At 39.0% G+C, this 16,386-nt stretch overlaps 1 protein-coding gene across 1 annotated transcript in view; it reads right to left on the reverse strand.

Moving 5' to 3' along the window:
- Positions 1-759: 759 nt before the first annotated feature.
- Positions 760-16,386, reverse strand: part of ABCC8 (ATP binding cassette subfamily C member 8) — a 65,312-nt gene continuing 49,685 nt past the window's right edge. Inside the window, exons 27-39 of the mRNA XM_035120206.2 lie at positions 14,991-15,060; positions 13,383-13,540; positions 12,119-12,211; positions 9,515-9,617; positions 8,668-8,781; positions 7,910-8,030; positions 7,604-7,734; positions 6,313-6,391; positions 4,565-4,673; positions 3,812-3,915; positions 2,657-2,790; positions 2,431-2,493; positions 760-1,006 (exon numbers count right to left, since the gene is read on the reverse strand). Of these exons, the coding sequence (XP_034976097.2) occupies positions 869-1,006; positions 2,431-2,493; positions 2,657-2,790; positions 3,812-3,915; positions 4,565-4,673; positions 6,313-6,391; positions 7,604-7,734; positions 7,910-8,030; positions 8,668-8,781; positions 9,515-9,617; positions 12,119-12,211; positions 13,383-13,540; positions 14,991-15,060 (1,417 nt within the window). The 3' untranslated portion in view covers positions 760-868. The remainder of the gene's footprint in view (positions 1,007-2,430; positions 2,494-2,656; positions 2,791-3,811; positions 3,916-4,564; positions 4,674-6,312; positions 6,392-7,603; positions 7,735-7,909; positions 8,031-8,667; positions 8,782-9,514; positions 9,618-12,118; positions 12,212-13,382; positions 13,541-14,990; positions 15,061-16,386) is intronic.

The following is a 16,386-nucleotide window of genomic DNA, read 5'->3' on the forward strand; positions in this document are numbered from 1 at the left end:
GCACAGTTGATTTTCAGTGCATGTGTATGAAATACTAATTTGTTGTATAGTGTCCCACATGGTTTTCCTCAAGGTTGTATTTATGTTACAGAGATCGTTCAGATCCCCAACACTGGTTGTAATATATTTTGTACCTGGGAAATTGTTAATACTTCCCCTCCACCCCTGAACAGTACGACACCTATTGATTGATTGATTGATTGAAACATTTTTCAGTGTGACATTGAACATGCTCATCCATGCCATTCTGACTCCTGATCTGCATGTGGTCAATGAAACAGGTGCATAAATCATATGAGTATACAAGTCAGGGTTCCTAGGAGTTGTCTCCTATGATTGTGAGGCTGTTTTCAATTTTATACTGTTTTCTATTGTCCACTTAACCTGTATTTCATATCTGAATGACTGGGTCACATAAGGACATGTTGTTGATACAGTTATGAAATCTCCCTTTTGAATTATCTGCTCCTGATTAGGGATAAGAAAATGAAGGTTGGATATGGTATTGTCTGAAATAACTTTCAGATAAGGAGTGGGTGTGATCTTTTATTTAAAAGCCTCATTGTTTAAACTTAATTTTATACCTTAGTGTTCTTGTAATCGTTTGATCCACTGTGACACACCTTTGGTATAAATCAGGTTAAATAAACAAAAACAAGCAATAATTACTAAAAAATTGACTGCTTGAAGAAATTCATAGAGCAGGACAATGTATTCATACTTAAGAGGTAAACCAATTTTGGTGTCCCCCCCCCCCAAATGAAGAGACTCAGCCCTATATTATTAAATGCTTTTTATTTACAGGTAATTTACTGAATTATAAAATCGATAATAAAATTGCACTTGCAAATATTTAATTTATTTATATTTACTTGTCCGCTTGGACAAAAGAAGCAAACACACTGTCTTCTTGTTCCAGAAGAACCTCTGGTTTGTCATATTCCAGAATAACTCCTCTCTTCATTACAATAACCATATCTGCATTCAGAATGGTGTGCACCCGATGCTACAATAAAATAAAATAAAATAAAATAGATGGTTACATATATAAATAGAATTCTCATCCTAGCTATGGTAGATATACTTTTAGATCATTAGAAAATACAAGTATGAGAAAAAAATGATTCAGTTTTCCAAAAACCTTTTTGCTCATTGGAATGTAATTAGCACTTCATTGATCAAGAGCGCCTCAAACCTACTCCTTTTTTTACTGCCCTTCTCACAGAATATCACAACAATTTTGCTCCAGTTGGACTGGCTCCCCATTTGTTTTCAGGCACAATTTGTACTGGTTTTTACCTTAAAAGCCCTATCTAATAGGAAGCCAGAATGTCTATAGGACCACTTCCTGTCATATGAACCAATCCTGCCACCCACAAAGGCATAGTTAGTTACTCCAGAAGCAACAAAGTTCTGTTGTGGAACTCTCTTGCTAAAGAGGTTCAGTTGGCTCCCTCTCTTTTAAGCTTTAGCAGAAATGTGACTTGATCTCTCTCTCTCTCTCTCTCTCTCTCTCTCTCTCTCTCTCTCTCTCTCTCTCTCTCTCTAAGTCTACTTTTTAACTCTGTTTAAAGCACCTCTCCCTTGTTGATTTTGCTAATTTGATTTATTTATTCTGCTCTTTATTGTATTTTAATTGTTTCAAAGTCACAACGTGAGGGAATAAATTAAAAGAATCCTGCATTTTTAGAAGCTTCTGTCGTTTTAGGAGCTGGAGCTGCTTCTTAGTCCTCTTTGTGCTCAACATCCTCTGTCCACTTTCTGTACTGATAGAAGTTGTTGAGCATACTGTAAGCACCTTGGCATGCTGATCCTCCTCTTCCGCGCCGTGGCGGGAAGTGATTTTGTTAAAAAATTTTTTTTAAACTCTTATCCACAGAAATACTGTTCTTCCAGCCTACAGTTTCAGAATGCCACCTGCTGAAATAGTTAATAGGTAATAGCTGGTCATGATCAGTATAAAAATGGCTACGTCTGGGTTCTATGCAGTTTCCCCAGACGGTGCTCCCAGTTCATGCTAGCTGAGAAACAGAAAAACCACAAGCAAGACATCTGGGAACTGCTGCTGGGAAAGAGCTTTGTAGAAATCCCCAGGCAAGAATCTCTTCTGGGCAGTCCCCAGGATAACAGCTGACTATTTTCATTTTGGTTTGTTGCAAAGAGTTTGCCTGAATTAAAACAAAACATTGTAACTGAGTCCCCTGAAATGTAAAATAAATAAATAAATGAATAAATGGCAACACTTTATTTTGTTATGGGAGGAAGAATTGTATTGATTCAGATGTGTGAAATATAATATAATTGATTGAAAATAAAAGGAAAGTTCTCATTTTAGAAGCAAGAGCGAACAAACCAGGCTGATGTTACAGGTATATTAAAAATGTATAACACATTCAAAAAAGCATCTCGGCAGCAATATACAATACTTACTGCAATTGTCACCACAGTTCGATCAGCAAATGCAGTCATTACAACCTTCTGAAGAATATTTTCCTACATAAGCAGATACCAAATATTTTGTTAATTCAGACACATGCATAAACAGAATGAAACATTGTGTGCAAACTACCTAATTAAAAACACACACAAATAAATTAACAATTTTTCTTCCCTTTCAGGGACATGTCATTTGTAAAGACAGTCTGTAGAAACTTACAGTTGCCATGTCAATTGATGCTGTGGCTTCATCCATAATGAAGATACTTGTCTTCCGTACAAAGGCCCTAGCCAAGCAGAACAGTTGCCTTTGCCCCAGGCTAAAATTTTCTCCACCTTCTGTGACAATGGCATCTGATTAGAATAAAATTAATATTTAGAGGAAACCTGTGAAAATATACGGGTTCCAGTGACAATGTGCCTTAAGACCCAACAGCAATTGTTGAGGTGGTGGGGGAGCAGCACCTTTAGACCTGCACCTCACCGATCTTACTGACTTCCCTATGTGTACTGCTTTCTCTTTAGACAGATGGCCTTTCTTTATGAGCCCCATGCTCAGGCAGAGGAAATAGCAGGAAAGAACTTGAGAGGAAGAAATGGTAAGAGAAAAAACAAAGTAGTGCTTCAAAAACAAACAAACAGTGAAGTGTGGGAAAGAAGCCAAATGCGGAGAGAGAAGGAACTAGGGTGAAGTCTCCTCTGCCTATCTAAGTCTTTACACCTGCATCATGTGAGCCTACCTGTTGTGGTAGTGGGTGGAGACAAGCCATCTCTGAGTGTCTCCTTCCCCCTAAACACAGAGGTGGAGTGTGGGAGCCCAAGGCTTCATTCTGGCTCATGAGTAACTTTCTGACTTGTGGGCCTACCAGGTCTCCCCATTTAGTCTGTGAGGCCACTATGGTCAAGCCATGCCCACCTGCCTTCACCTGGCTCAGATTGCCAGCACTTGTGTCTTGTGTCTTGCAGAGTGCTTTGTGGGCTGTGCATTTGTTCACACAGTTTAATGCAAAATCATTGTGCTGTCAAGTGACTGTCAGGGAAGCCCTACCCACCTGTTAAATGTGGCTCATGGGGAGTGAGAGAGATAACAATATGGCTCACTGGTTGGTTCCAGTTCCTACCCCTGAACTAAACCATTGATTTATTGTTACATGTGAACCAGATCATTTTAAGTCTTTCCTGGAATCTTCTTGAAGTGCTGAAGAAATGTATAAAACCAGTTTGACCAAGATCAAAGCAGAGCAGAAAAAAATAAATGCATCATGTATAATGTATTTTCTACAATTTCACTTCCAATAAAGGTATACTCTGCAGCCTAACTTCAACTAACAATCTTTTTAATGCTGGATTTCCTCAGAGGTAAAGGAGTTATTACCTAGCCCACCAGGTAAAGCTTTCACCACATGCTTCAGTTGTGCTATTTCCAAAGCTTCCCACAGCATGCTGTCTGTGCATTTCTTTTCTGGATCCAGGTTAAATCTGTGAAAAAAGAAAAACTACTAAATAGCATCAGGCCATTTAGCTTTTTTGACACCTGAGGTAAGCAGCCACATGTAATGATTGCCTTGGTATCTTATGAAAGAACAGTGCACAAAATATTGCCAGGCTGGCAAGAGAACCATGGGTGGTTTGTTTGTTTTTACTATGACTATACATACTGTACATGCCTTGCACTAACCCAAGTCACAAAAATCATTGGGAAATGTTAAGTAGACAATCATATGTTATAAATCATTTGTGCTATGTTCAGGTAAACACAGCAAGTAATTAGCCACATATTTTCATGTTAAAATCCAGCAGTATACCATAACACACTGAAAGAATGGGATGAAGAGACCCATCTAGAAATACTTCAATTGTCCTTTCTGTAATTCCTTTCCAGTGAATTGTGATTTTTGAACCCAGGGAGGATCCAAAACAACAGTGCATCGAACCATTAATGTTATCCAGGCACCTTTTCTTATAGAAGACATTCCTTTTTGCATTTTGAAAGATGGAACAGCAAGTCCCAGCGGCAGTCAGCAGTGATTCTGCAACAGCAATCCATGCAAAATTCAAACAGTGACAGATAGTGCAGGCCATTATCATGAATGTGCCTAATTACTTACATGATGATTATAACACTTACCGTATTGTTCCGCTGAACAAAATGGGGTCTTGGAGAATGATTGACAACCTGGATCTCAGTGTTTGTAAGGGAAGCTTGGCAATGTCTATGCCATCTATAATGATCCTTCCTGTGGGTTGTTTGTAAAAAATGAATGGTGTTCATATGCTTCATCACATGGCTTATTTTTCTAGCTGTATCTCACAGGCACTCAGCCAGAAAGTAATATACTGTATATTCCAGCGTATAAGATGACTGGGCGTATAAGATGACCCCCAACTTTTCCAGTTAAAATATAGAGTTTGGGATATATACTCACTGTATAAGAAATATGACCCGGCGTATAAAACGACCCATGACTTTTGAGAAGATTTTCCTGGGTTAAAAAGTAGTCTTATACGCAGGAATATACAGTACCCCATTCACCTCACTCAGGATGCCACTATAGGTACAGCAGCTTAAACCCTCTTTACTTCATTATAGGTAAATGGATATATAGGATTTGAAAATTAGGCACCCAGGTTATAATGCCTACATCTAAATGAAATACAGTCATACCATGGTTTACAACCATAATCGGTTCCGGAGGTCCAGTTGTAAACCAAAACAGGTTGTAACCCAAGGCACGCTTTCGCCAATGGGGCCTCCCCCCCCCGAAATGGGTTGTAATCCTAAAAAAGGGACACACTTCAGGGTTTGATGTGGTTGTAATCCAAAACAGTTGTAATCCAAAATGGTTGCAAACCAAGGTACCACTGTAAGTGGCTCTTATGTCTCTGGATGCAGGATACAGTTAAACTATGGACTTGCTCTTATGGAAAGCTGCCATGGCCACCAACTTAGATGGCTTTACTCCTCTTCTAAAGCCATATAAATTGATGGACAAAAAAAATCATAGAGGAGAGGGCTATCAGTGGCTACTAGTCATGATGTCAGTGCTCTGTCTCCATTATCGGAGGCAGTATGGAAACCACAGGCTAGGAAAGTGCTATTGTGTCTGGGTCCTCCTTGGAGGTTTTCCACTGTCATCTGGTTGGCCACTATGAGAACAGAATGCTGGACTTGATGGGCCATTGGCCTAATCCAGCAGGCTATTCTCATGTTCTTATATTGTTGTGTACGTCACTTTGCCAGAAAAGCCTTGGATTCTCATCATGGATAAGGCCATTTGGTTTGTTACCTGCAAAAGGGCTTTCCGTACATGTACAAATTTGACCTCAGAGTATGGGAGTTGAGGTCTAGCTAGTGGTTGAAGGCAAAATCATTGCTCCCTCCTTTGGAATCCTTAAATTCTAAAGGAGAGAGAGACTTTGAAAGTTCTAGCTGGAGCAGGGCTTTTGCTTTCAACCACTAGATGGAGCTCGACTCACACTCTGAGGTCATCTTTACATATACAGATAATTGTAATATTAAAAAATATTGCAGATTAACTATCACCTGCAGTAAATTGATTTTTTTTTACCACTGACATCAGTAAAAACAGCTATATTTAACAGTACAAGCATGCTAAAATGTAAGTTACCATGCAGAAAGCAAACTCTTTAAGCCTGTATCAAAAGGGGGGTGGGAATCACCACCTTGCTCTGCTATATTATGTCGGAGATAGCAAACAGTCAAGCCAAATAGTATTTTATGTCAGCTTGAGAGATGGGTGTGGCAGGAACTGGAAAAGGAGATGTGGTCTCCTCGTTTGAAATGTAGCCAGGAGGATCACAGATAAAAATGAAACTAATAGTAATTCAGTCTGATGTGTACAAGTGTAGCTTTACCTTCAAAGGTGTCAACCATCCTGAAAAAGGCGAGAGAAAAGGATGATTTTCCACTGCCTGTTCGGCCACATATGCCAATCTGCAAATCATAAATAAACCAGTTTTATAATGGGAATGGCAAAGAAAATATTAATTCAGTAGAATGGGAAATACGTGTACAGAGTGATTGCCACAAGCACTAGTAAGTAATGCTAACGTGTGAATGGCAGACTAGAAGGTTTGTTTTGTTTTGTTTATTTGAGAAGACAGATAATTTATGACCAACTTTGGGTACAGTTACATTACTAGCAGTGCTTATTACTCGAGAAGCTGAGTTGGATCCAGAGTTGTGTTCAGTGGAATTCTGCTCATGCTTGACAAAAAGAGCAGGTAGCAATTTTCAATGATTCTTCCTTTCCCCTGCAGCCCCCTCAACACTGTTCCGCAGAGTTGGGGTAGCCTCCAGAACAGTGGGAGGCAGCAGTAGAGGCTGCAAGAGGAATTGGCCAAAATCATTCCCCTACACCTCCAGTTTTTATCCAGGTCAGTGTGTTTGTGTGTGAGAGGGATCTTGCTTTGCAGTATGCGTCCACTTAGTTAATGACTTTAGAAAAAGAATAGATCTAAAAACTTTGAAAACAGGAATACTGAAGTTATTTCTCTTATCATTTCAAGCCTCCCATTTTTAACGTTTCCATTTCTTATGCCCACGATGGTGGCAGGATGCAGGGGTGGGAAGGTTACAGATTTGACTCAGTTAGAGATTTGACTTTATAAACCCCTTTTATAAAACTGTGTGTATTTCTGTTGGGTGTCAGATCTCCTTGTATAATACCATTGGCTTGGAAGATGTATGCATGACTTTACAACTGCAATCCTACACAAGGTAACCTGAGAACATGTTTTATTGATCTCAGTGAGATTTATTTCAGTGTAAGCAGGCTTGGGATCAAACTGCCAAAGTGTGAATATAGAAAACACTTACATGAACATCAAAACAAAATAAAAAAATTCCTTCAGTAGCACCTTAAAGACCAACTAAGTTTATATTTTGGTATGAGCTTTCGTGTGCATGCACACTTCTTCAGATATTTTGCTTCGACTCAGACCAACACGGCTACCTACCTGTAACTATGAACATCAAAACAATGGGTTTTTGGAGGGGCGGGGAGGGAAGAGATTATATTGTTTCATTTTGTTTAAAATAGGGATGGTATTCTGAATAAACAAGAAATGGTTCTGCTCTCAATAATATAGTTTTCATGGGTTTTTGACAGCTAAAGTCATTACTTTGAGTGATCATTTGTATTACCTTTTGCCCAGGAGAGATGTGGGCACTGACATGCTTTAGCACAGGCTTCAGAGTACTGTCATAGCGAACACACAGATTCTGTATCTGAATCTCACCATGGTCAGGCCAGTTCTGAGGAATTTGTGCAGGGGCTGCAATCAAAACATAATATGTGGAAAACTTGTTTTTTTAAAAAATTGGTTTGCTAAAAGTTCATGCTTATTTAAAAATAGTTTTCTAAAAGTTCATGGCCATTAATGAGACTTAAGTGGGAATAATCAAACAATTACCAAGCCCTTTCTACAACTTCTACAGCACCATACTCACACAACAGCCCTTCATCACTTTCAGCCTCAGTTTTTATGAGGCCATTGAATCTTTTCACAGCTCCAAGCTGGAGTTCCATATCAGCCAGGTTGCGAACCATCCAGTTTAGATAGTTAGAGACCTAGAATAAATAGTTAAGATTTGTGTCTGGAACTGGTATAGAATGTAGGAAGGATCTCATAACCAACATTTCAAAATTATCCAAAGTTGTCACTGTCTGCTCCCATGAAAGAAAATGAGAGCTTCCATTTGTCCAGAAGTCTAAATATTTGACTACTGTGCCAGTCTTCTACGTCAGTAGTTCCCAAATTCCACCCTTCCATGATCCACTTCAAAATTGAAGGTCTTGACAAACAGCTTAATATTTTTTCTGCCTGTTGTAGCAGTTGTAATGTGCTGTGCAAGATTCTGTATGGCTTTTAATTTAATTTTTACAGACATGCCACATACCACCTGAATGAAGCTCACAGGCTATTAGTGGACAACCATTAAAAAACCCCTCTTCTAGGCTACCCAAACATCTGTTAGTTATTATGAATAAAACTATTAGTGGGACTAAAACTATTGGGATATTATACACTTTAAATTTACCCCAGCTAATTTTTATGATTACAGTGTTTGACCAGCAGCTGCCAATTTGCTAAGCTTGAGACACCTAAATGCTTAGGCCAAATTATGCTGCATATTTTCAGAAACCAATGCAGAATAAATGACAACCTTAACACCTGAGTGGAGCCTCTCCTCTTTAATTTACTTACCATCAGAGCATAGGTTAATCCCAAGCCTACAAGACCCGAAGAGAGGTTATTGTGGAGAGATTTCGTAATTGAAGCAACAGCTGCAATGAGCACTACACATGCCCCAATATACTCCTAAAATAATAACAACAATATAAATCATCATAGCACACAAGGAGTTAGCAACATTTTAACTATTTCTGAAACTTTAGAATCAAATACTAGGCTTTTGGATTTACTGAGGCTGGTCAGGTTCTGACATTTGGCAGTCAGCAAAGGATCTTTTGACCAGGCCAAGTATTGAGGCAATTATAGAGAATAATATTGAGGTGAGTAATTGGATAAATGTGCATGAATGGAGTGTACATACTGATGGGCTGAGGATGGATTTGTGTGAATGTTATGTGGATGAGTGTTGGGGGTGGGTGGGACACTTTGACCCCACCCACTTTTTCATTGTGGCCCCATCCCTTTCTGGATTTGGCACTTCCCACCACTGGCCTGCAGATTCTGGAAAGATACCCATGATAGATTGTGGCCATTGGATTGAAAATGACTCTCAGCTCTGCATTACAGAGACAATTTGCAATGGTATTAACTAAATCCAAATTTTGATTGTCAGTTTTTCTTCTTATAATGCTCTTGATCCATTTAACTGATGTGCAACAAGCAGAAGTTAAGATTTCTCTGGCAAGCAGGATAAAGCTTTGCCTACTGAGCTTTAGCAACTGAGAATTTGGTTGTTATGCAACTGTTAAAGACACAGGACCCTTTACCAGAGAAAAATGGGCAACCCTAAGCAATTCCCATGATAAAGCAAACCATCTACTGCCGTTGATATAAACTTAATGACAGATCATGTACTTGCCATCCGAACTTCCAGCCAACGATTGGCAGCTGTAAGGAAAAGGGAAGCGATGTTGTTAGAATCTGTATATTCAAGAAGCTTCTGTTTAAACCGGGATTCATACCTTTAAAAAAGAGAAATGAGAGACACCCAGATGTTAGCGTGAATGTCCATTCATAATAGCAAGGTATATTTTATGGCTTGCTTATGCAAAATAAGATATTCTTTTGAAAGGAATTGTGGAATGAGCAGGGGATCTTATATGAATAAATATAAGTAACAACATCCTTTACATTTATAGTCATGCCAGCAATTAGAAGGAGGATTAGAACAGGGAATTCAAAAAAACAACAAAGTTTTAAGTCTCTGTGTTAAAAGTTTTCAAAATATTGTCAGTAGAAATATTGTCAGTAGTTCAAAAAATTATACTTGTGACAATGAGTTCATTAATTTAAATTCTAATTCTCTGCTACTGAACTATTAAACAGATATAAGAAAATAGGTGCTATATTTTCATATGGTGAATAATTTAGATAAAATATAGTAGACGGGTCATGCACTGAGCAAAAATAGCATATAGAGATAGTGGATTACTGTATAAAAATATATTTTATGAAGATTTATCTGCCATTATATAATCATTTTTCCCCTTGCACATTTTGATCAAATTCAAAATACCTGCCTGAGGGTCAAGAAGAACAAGTATTTGCTACCTAGCTCTTTAATTTAGTTCTGTTTCAGAGCTAATTTTAGAAACTCAAGATCTAAATACTTTGCTGAGAGATTAGAATCCAAATGTCACTTCTACTGCATGCAAGGCAGCTGAAACGAAGTGCCTAAATATAGCACATGAAATAGCTTGACAACAAATAAAACACAGGAGCTGTTAAATGCTTGCTTCTGTCTGGGTCAGAAGTATATCAATTATTTTGAATTGAATTTGCCTGCCTAAATTCTGAGCTTGTGCTACCAGGCAGCAATTTCAAGGTGTCAGCTTGCCTTCTATAGAAAATATCAAAGGAAGTTCTTGTTCATGCAAAGCTCTGTGGAGTCCTGTGCTAATGGTTACAAGGACATTTTTAATCTTCTCAACTGGAGAAGGTTGGAAATTACACACACACGTCATGAGTTAAATACATAATGGAACGTGGTTGACTTAATTTTCCCAGTGGTATAGAAAGCCAATTAGCAGGAGCTGATTCTAGAAGCCTAATTAATATATGATAATCATAGTAATTAAAATATATATAGAACTAATTTTGCTGCTTATGTTCTTCCCAGCCTGTCTATACAACTGAAAATAGCTAGCAGGCTATGATGGCACAGTGCAAGTCAACACAAATGCTGTAAGATGGTGCCCTTGTGCAAATTGAAACAAATGGAAACATAGTGCTTCATGTCTAATTTGGCTCTTTCCCATTTTACGCCCTCTTGTTGCTATAGCATTGGGGCACCAAGGGAGAAGAGGAAACACACCCCACAACCAGTGATATTGATGTGCTAATTTGGACTGTTTTTCCTAAGCCAGAATGGGGAACCTTTTTCAGCCTGAAGGTAACATGCTGTCACGGTCAACCTTTGGAGGTCACATGCCAGCCATGGGCAGACAATGGGCAGAGCAATCTACAGTGGAACCATGACTCTTAAGATAGGAGGCTGCATTGGAGCCATGCGAAAGTCAGTGGTTTCTGCCCGCCCACAGACACCTCTTTCCAATCTCTATCCAGGCATGCAAGAGGCATTGCCATAGTTTAAGGACACATTCAGGCAAAAATAGAGCAAGGTGGTGAGGAGTGCTGCCTGGGAAGTGTCCCAAGGGCTAAACAGAGAGGCTTGTCTGAGGGTTTCCACCCCAGACCTAAACTTTATAATTTCCAAAAAAAAAATGCTGCGATGAACGGTGTTTGTGCCATTCACTGACACAGACAGTTTGTGCCATTTAGTTTTGGCAAATGGACAAAGGTGGCAGGAGTTGCTTAGGGAAGAGAACTCACAACTTCCCCAACCCTTATTCCAAACTAGAGCCATGTGGCACACAGCTCACCCTGCTCAAATTCTACATCAATTCTTTTTGTGCCAAGATACGGGAACAAGACTGCGGAACATAGGACAGGGCAGAGCTCTGTCCATTCTGACTTGCAGCAGCTCTCCTGGCAGAGAGAGGTTTTCCCCATCCCCTGCTACTTTATGCTTTTTACCTGCAGATCCCAGTGCTGCAGCTGGGACCTATTACGTACAAAGCAGGTGCTTTGCCATTGTGCCATGGTCCCTGCACCAGGGGAATAGTGTGGAATGATGTCATTGGCATGTGTGAAGTTTGGGTTTTGATGTGCGATGGATGAATCAATGCTCACCCATGTTGAAGGTGCCCTTAAAGGTACTAGAGGAAGACTACTCTTGGGCACTTAAATATATTACTCATTTCTTTAATGTGCCTTTTAAGCACTATGGTAATATAAACAGCAACATTATTATTTAGAGTCTTATGGGGCTTCTTGTGATTATCTATACTGTACTTACCAAATTCTTCATGCATAAATAGAGTGAGGCAGATTATTCAGCACATAACTACAAAATTCCTTGCAGTTTTGGAAAACCCTTACAACTTAAAAACAAAACAAATACCTGAATGCTCGTATAGTTGTTAGACCTTCCATAGTCTCTGAAAAATGAGAAAGTAATGGGAGCTGGGTACTGTCATCCAATTGCTGCAGATCCCTGAAAACAATGTTTTATTTTTAAAAAGCAGTCAGTTTTCCCCCCATAAGAAATTAAGCTTTATTTACGGGGTGTTTAATTTTTATGCAACTGTTAAATTGCAGAAGTCTAGCCAGGAAACAAACTGGCAGTCTAAGCCTAAAATGGTACCTATTCTAAAGAGTAAAAATAAGGCAGGAGCTACCAGGAAAAGCAAGATGATAATCATTAATTCAAACATGGGCTAGATGTGCAATCTTTTCCATTTGTACTTTTACATAGACTCATATATCTATATATAAATGTTCCCACTGAGTGCACGGAGGTCACAGCCTTGCTCCTTAACCGCTGAACCAAATTGCATCAAATTAGGACAAAGCGTACCTTGCCCATCAGGGAGGGATCTGGGATAATCCCCCCCCCCAAAACCAAACCTTTCACACCTAAAATAATGATTAAACACAAAAAGTGGTGCCCAAATTAGACACCAGCAGCAGAAAGTCTGAAGACTCCAGCAGCATCCAACAGAAAGACAGATCACACGCTGCTGCCTCCAAAGCCGCACCACCAGATGACATCACAAATTTCCACAGCAACCAACAGAAAACAGGCTTTTGCAGCAACAAGGCCCAACATTGCCCAGCAGACTGAATAGGCTGCATCAGACTAGGCCGCTTTGCAGACTAGGCTGCGTGGAGGTAGGGGCCTGCCTGGGGGGGATGGGGGGGGCAAATAGGGGGCAGGGATAGGTAATGGGTCAGAGCAGGGTGGGGGGAGACACAGGGATGAAACCTGCCCTCTCCATAGTATCTCACCTTGGCTTTGCAGACTAGGGCAATTTCCATACTAGGCCAAGTGGAGGTAGGGGCCTGCCTGGGTGGGGGATGGGGGGGCGAATAGTTCATAGGTTGGGACAGGGTGGGGCCAATCACAGGGATGAACCGGGGGATGGGGGGAGGAGGGACAGAACAGGGTGGGGGGAGACACAGGGATGCACCTATGTAAACATAACACACGAAAAACGGGGACTCTGAAAGTGAGGGGAGTCTGAAGTGGGACTCTGAGGCTCCATTTAACAAACTGAGCCACCGCAATGCGTGGCAGGGCCAACTAATACATAATTACAAAGTCATATACCTACATATAAACAAGCCATTTTTCATACACTGTGACATACTTGTGAAATGCTTACCTTGATGCTACTCTAAAGTATTTCTGGATGAAATAGCATATGACAGCAAGAGGAACTAGAGCTATGAGAAACATAGGTGTAACATACGAAATCACACCAAGAGCAGATAAACAGAGCAGGGTAGAACGGCTCAAGCACTCCAGGGTGGCGGGAATGTGCTAAGCAAATAAACACACAGAATAAATCAATAAATATTAAGTGCAATGAAAATAAATCAAGGCTACCATGAAATCAACAGTTCCTTTTGCTCTTTCTTCCCTCTTTCAAAACAAGTCCATGTATGGTGCTGAATAATTAATTTTATATTTGTGTTTGATATGTGGTTTTTAAAAATTCAATAAATATTTAATAATTATGATTATAATATTCAGTAAAAGGACTGTAGGATTTTGGTGAGACTTTGTATAGCTTCATTGCTCAGGCAGAAACTAGTCAGCATGAATTTTTAAACAACTAATAGCACAATTAACAGCACAGGACTGGGCTGTCAATTGGGAACCTCCTGAAAGCCCATTAGAAAATTCAAAAATTGAATACCATTCTTATTTTAATATGAATAAGCCATTAATTAGTGCTGTGTCTACATTCAGTATTCCTGGGTTGAAAAAGTTAGGGCTGCCACTGAAGCCTGTTACTTCTGAATTTGTGATAAACTGCTTAAGAGAAATATTGGGAAGTTATTCCTACAGTGAAATATGATCATAAATACGTTGCAGTTTCTGAGTTAAATTTGCATGAGGGCAATGGTACTTAGTGTGGCGAATAGAGTCATGCACATGGGAAAGCAAGTCCTGCAGAAGATTGAGGCACAGTTCAGTATAAAGCAAGTAAGCAACATATTGCCTGGATTCAGATGTAATGTGAAATAATGTGAAACCATGATTTCTCCAGCTCAAACCTGCCAGATAACCATGGTGGGGTTTTCTGTTTTTTTTGGGGGGAGGGGGAACAAACCAGGGTCTGGAATTGCGGTTTGAAATTAGAAGAAACTGGAATTCGCATATTATTTATTATATCTGAAATAACAGACAACTGACAAGCCACAGTTAGGGCCATTGTGGCTGCTTCACCATGAATGCAGGAGTGCTTTTTGAAGCAGAGTCCTGAGCATATGGGAAACAAAAGCAGGGCTTGTCTTTTGGACACCAGGAAGCTCATGCTACAGTGTGGATTCTTAGTTTAGCACAAACCATGGTTTTGTGTTCCTTCTGAAGCCAGTCATTGTCAAGCTAATGGAAATGGGCTGATGGGGGGGAAAAGACAGCCACAGTTTTAGCCAAGGTACTTTGATGTAGCTATTCAGACCCTGAAGGTATGATAGGTTCTTTATTTATTTTTAGTATCAAATTGCATTGTCTTGTAATGAGACATTCTCTTTTTTTATTTGTTCTAAAGGGTTTCCTCATGGAAATTTATATTAGTTATATAAAATGTTCTGACAGCATTGCTACAATGTATAAAATACTTCAATATCATTCCCTAGCAACATTATTCATATTGTTCAACTATAGTCTGAATATAGTTTGCATTTAGATTATATTTTGCACTGAATGTCACTGGAAGAAATCAGAATTTACTTTTAGTGACTATTTTTTTTAGTGTGCCTACCTGGTCAATAGTGTTACAATCGGCTGAAAATCTGTTCAAGATACTTCCCAGGGGCGTTGTTTCAAAAAACCTGTAACACGCAATTGACACCACCAAGTTTGATATTGAAAGAAATTTAAAAACTGATTTAATGTCTATTTCAGTTATTTCTGAATTAGGAACAATACCAAACTTCACATAACTCTATTTAACACTGGGGAATGAGAGGCTTTTGTGTTATCAAATAAACTTCATATAATTCCTGATTATTAAACTACTATCAAATATATACACATATTATAGAAGTATGACTCATTCATCAGATTCAATTCATTGCATAAATTGAATGATACAATTAAATTGAGAAACTGTTTTCTATTCAAAGATACAAATAATTGCATACAAGTAACAAATTATTTGGAGGTCAAATGAATAGCAAAAAGTGAAAAAGTGTAAGCTTAGCATGATATTAATGTTTTATTAAATGACAAGGTATGATAGTTCTAAGACTCCATCTACAAATTCAGAGGAAAGCACATGGGAAGATTGTATGGCTTCAGATTGCAGTTGGGAAATTGCACGTCTGAATTCACCCTTCATCTAAAAATATAGCATGTTGGGGAGAAAGCACAATAGTCTAGAATGGGAGCATTTCATTTACTTTCCATATTTTATGCTACAGCCCATCAAGTCAGTTATCTCTTCATTAAGTATAAGCAGGAACACAAAATAATAAATACTGTATACTAAACAAAGAAAAAATCGCCTCTTCCTCATTACTCATGCTATGTTCCCTTACAATTAGAAATCAAAACTCTAATCAGGCCTCTAGTGATTTTTGTGCAACTCTGTAATGCAACAATTCCCTCTCTGAGGCCTGTAAAAAGGCACCATGTTTCATGAGGATGGTAAGGATGAATTTGGTGGGAGATTGGTCATTGACTTGTTAACATAACATAAATAAATGATGGCCAAACATTTATTGGGTTTGGAAAGAAGGGAAATGTTATTCACCCATCATCTAAACAAGAATATATTCTCAACTGTGTATCTCTGTAATATCTGCTCAGTAAAAATCCCTTTTAATATGTTGTTTGAGATATAAAAGGTCTCAGGAGTTAAAAACCAATTCCAAATAAACCTACAGTAATCAAACAGCCATGGTAGTCTCTATTTTTCTGAACTGAAGAGTGAAACATTAGATTACTCTTCAAAGTAGAGGAGATTAAAGGAACGGAATATCACAGTGTCCATTGGAAGACTGTTGAGAGGGTCAATGGGAAGATTGTTGCAGCAGTAATAAGTAATGGGCTCAATGGGACTTTAGATGCTAATACACATTAGCATCTCAAGAGGGAGTAAGAACCCTTGGATCTAATGTTAGGTTCCAGAGTTAATTATCTTACTCCCTCTTTAG

The sequence above is a fragment of the Zootoca vivipara genome, chromosome 1 (assembly GCF_963506605.1).
Source record: "Zootoca vivipara chromosome 1, rZooViv1.1, whole genome shotgun sequence".
Taxonomy (NCBI): Eukaryota; Metazoa; Chordata; class Lepidosauria; order Squamata; family Lacertidae; genus Zootoca; species Zootoca vivipara.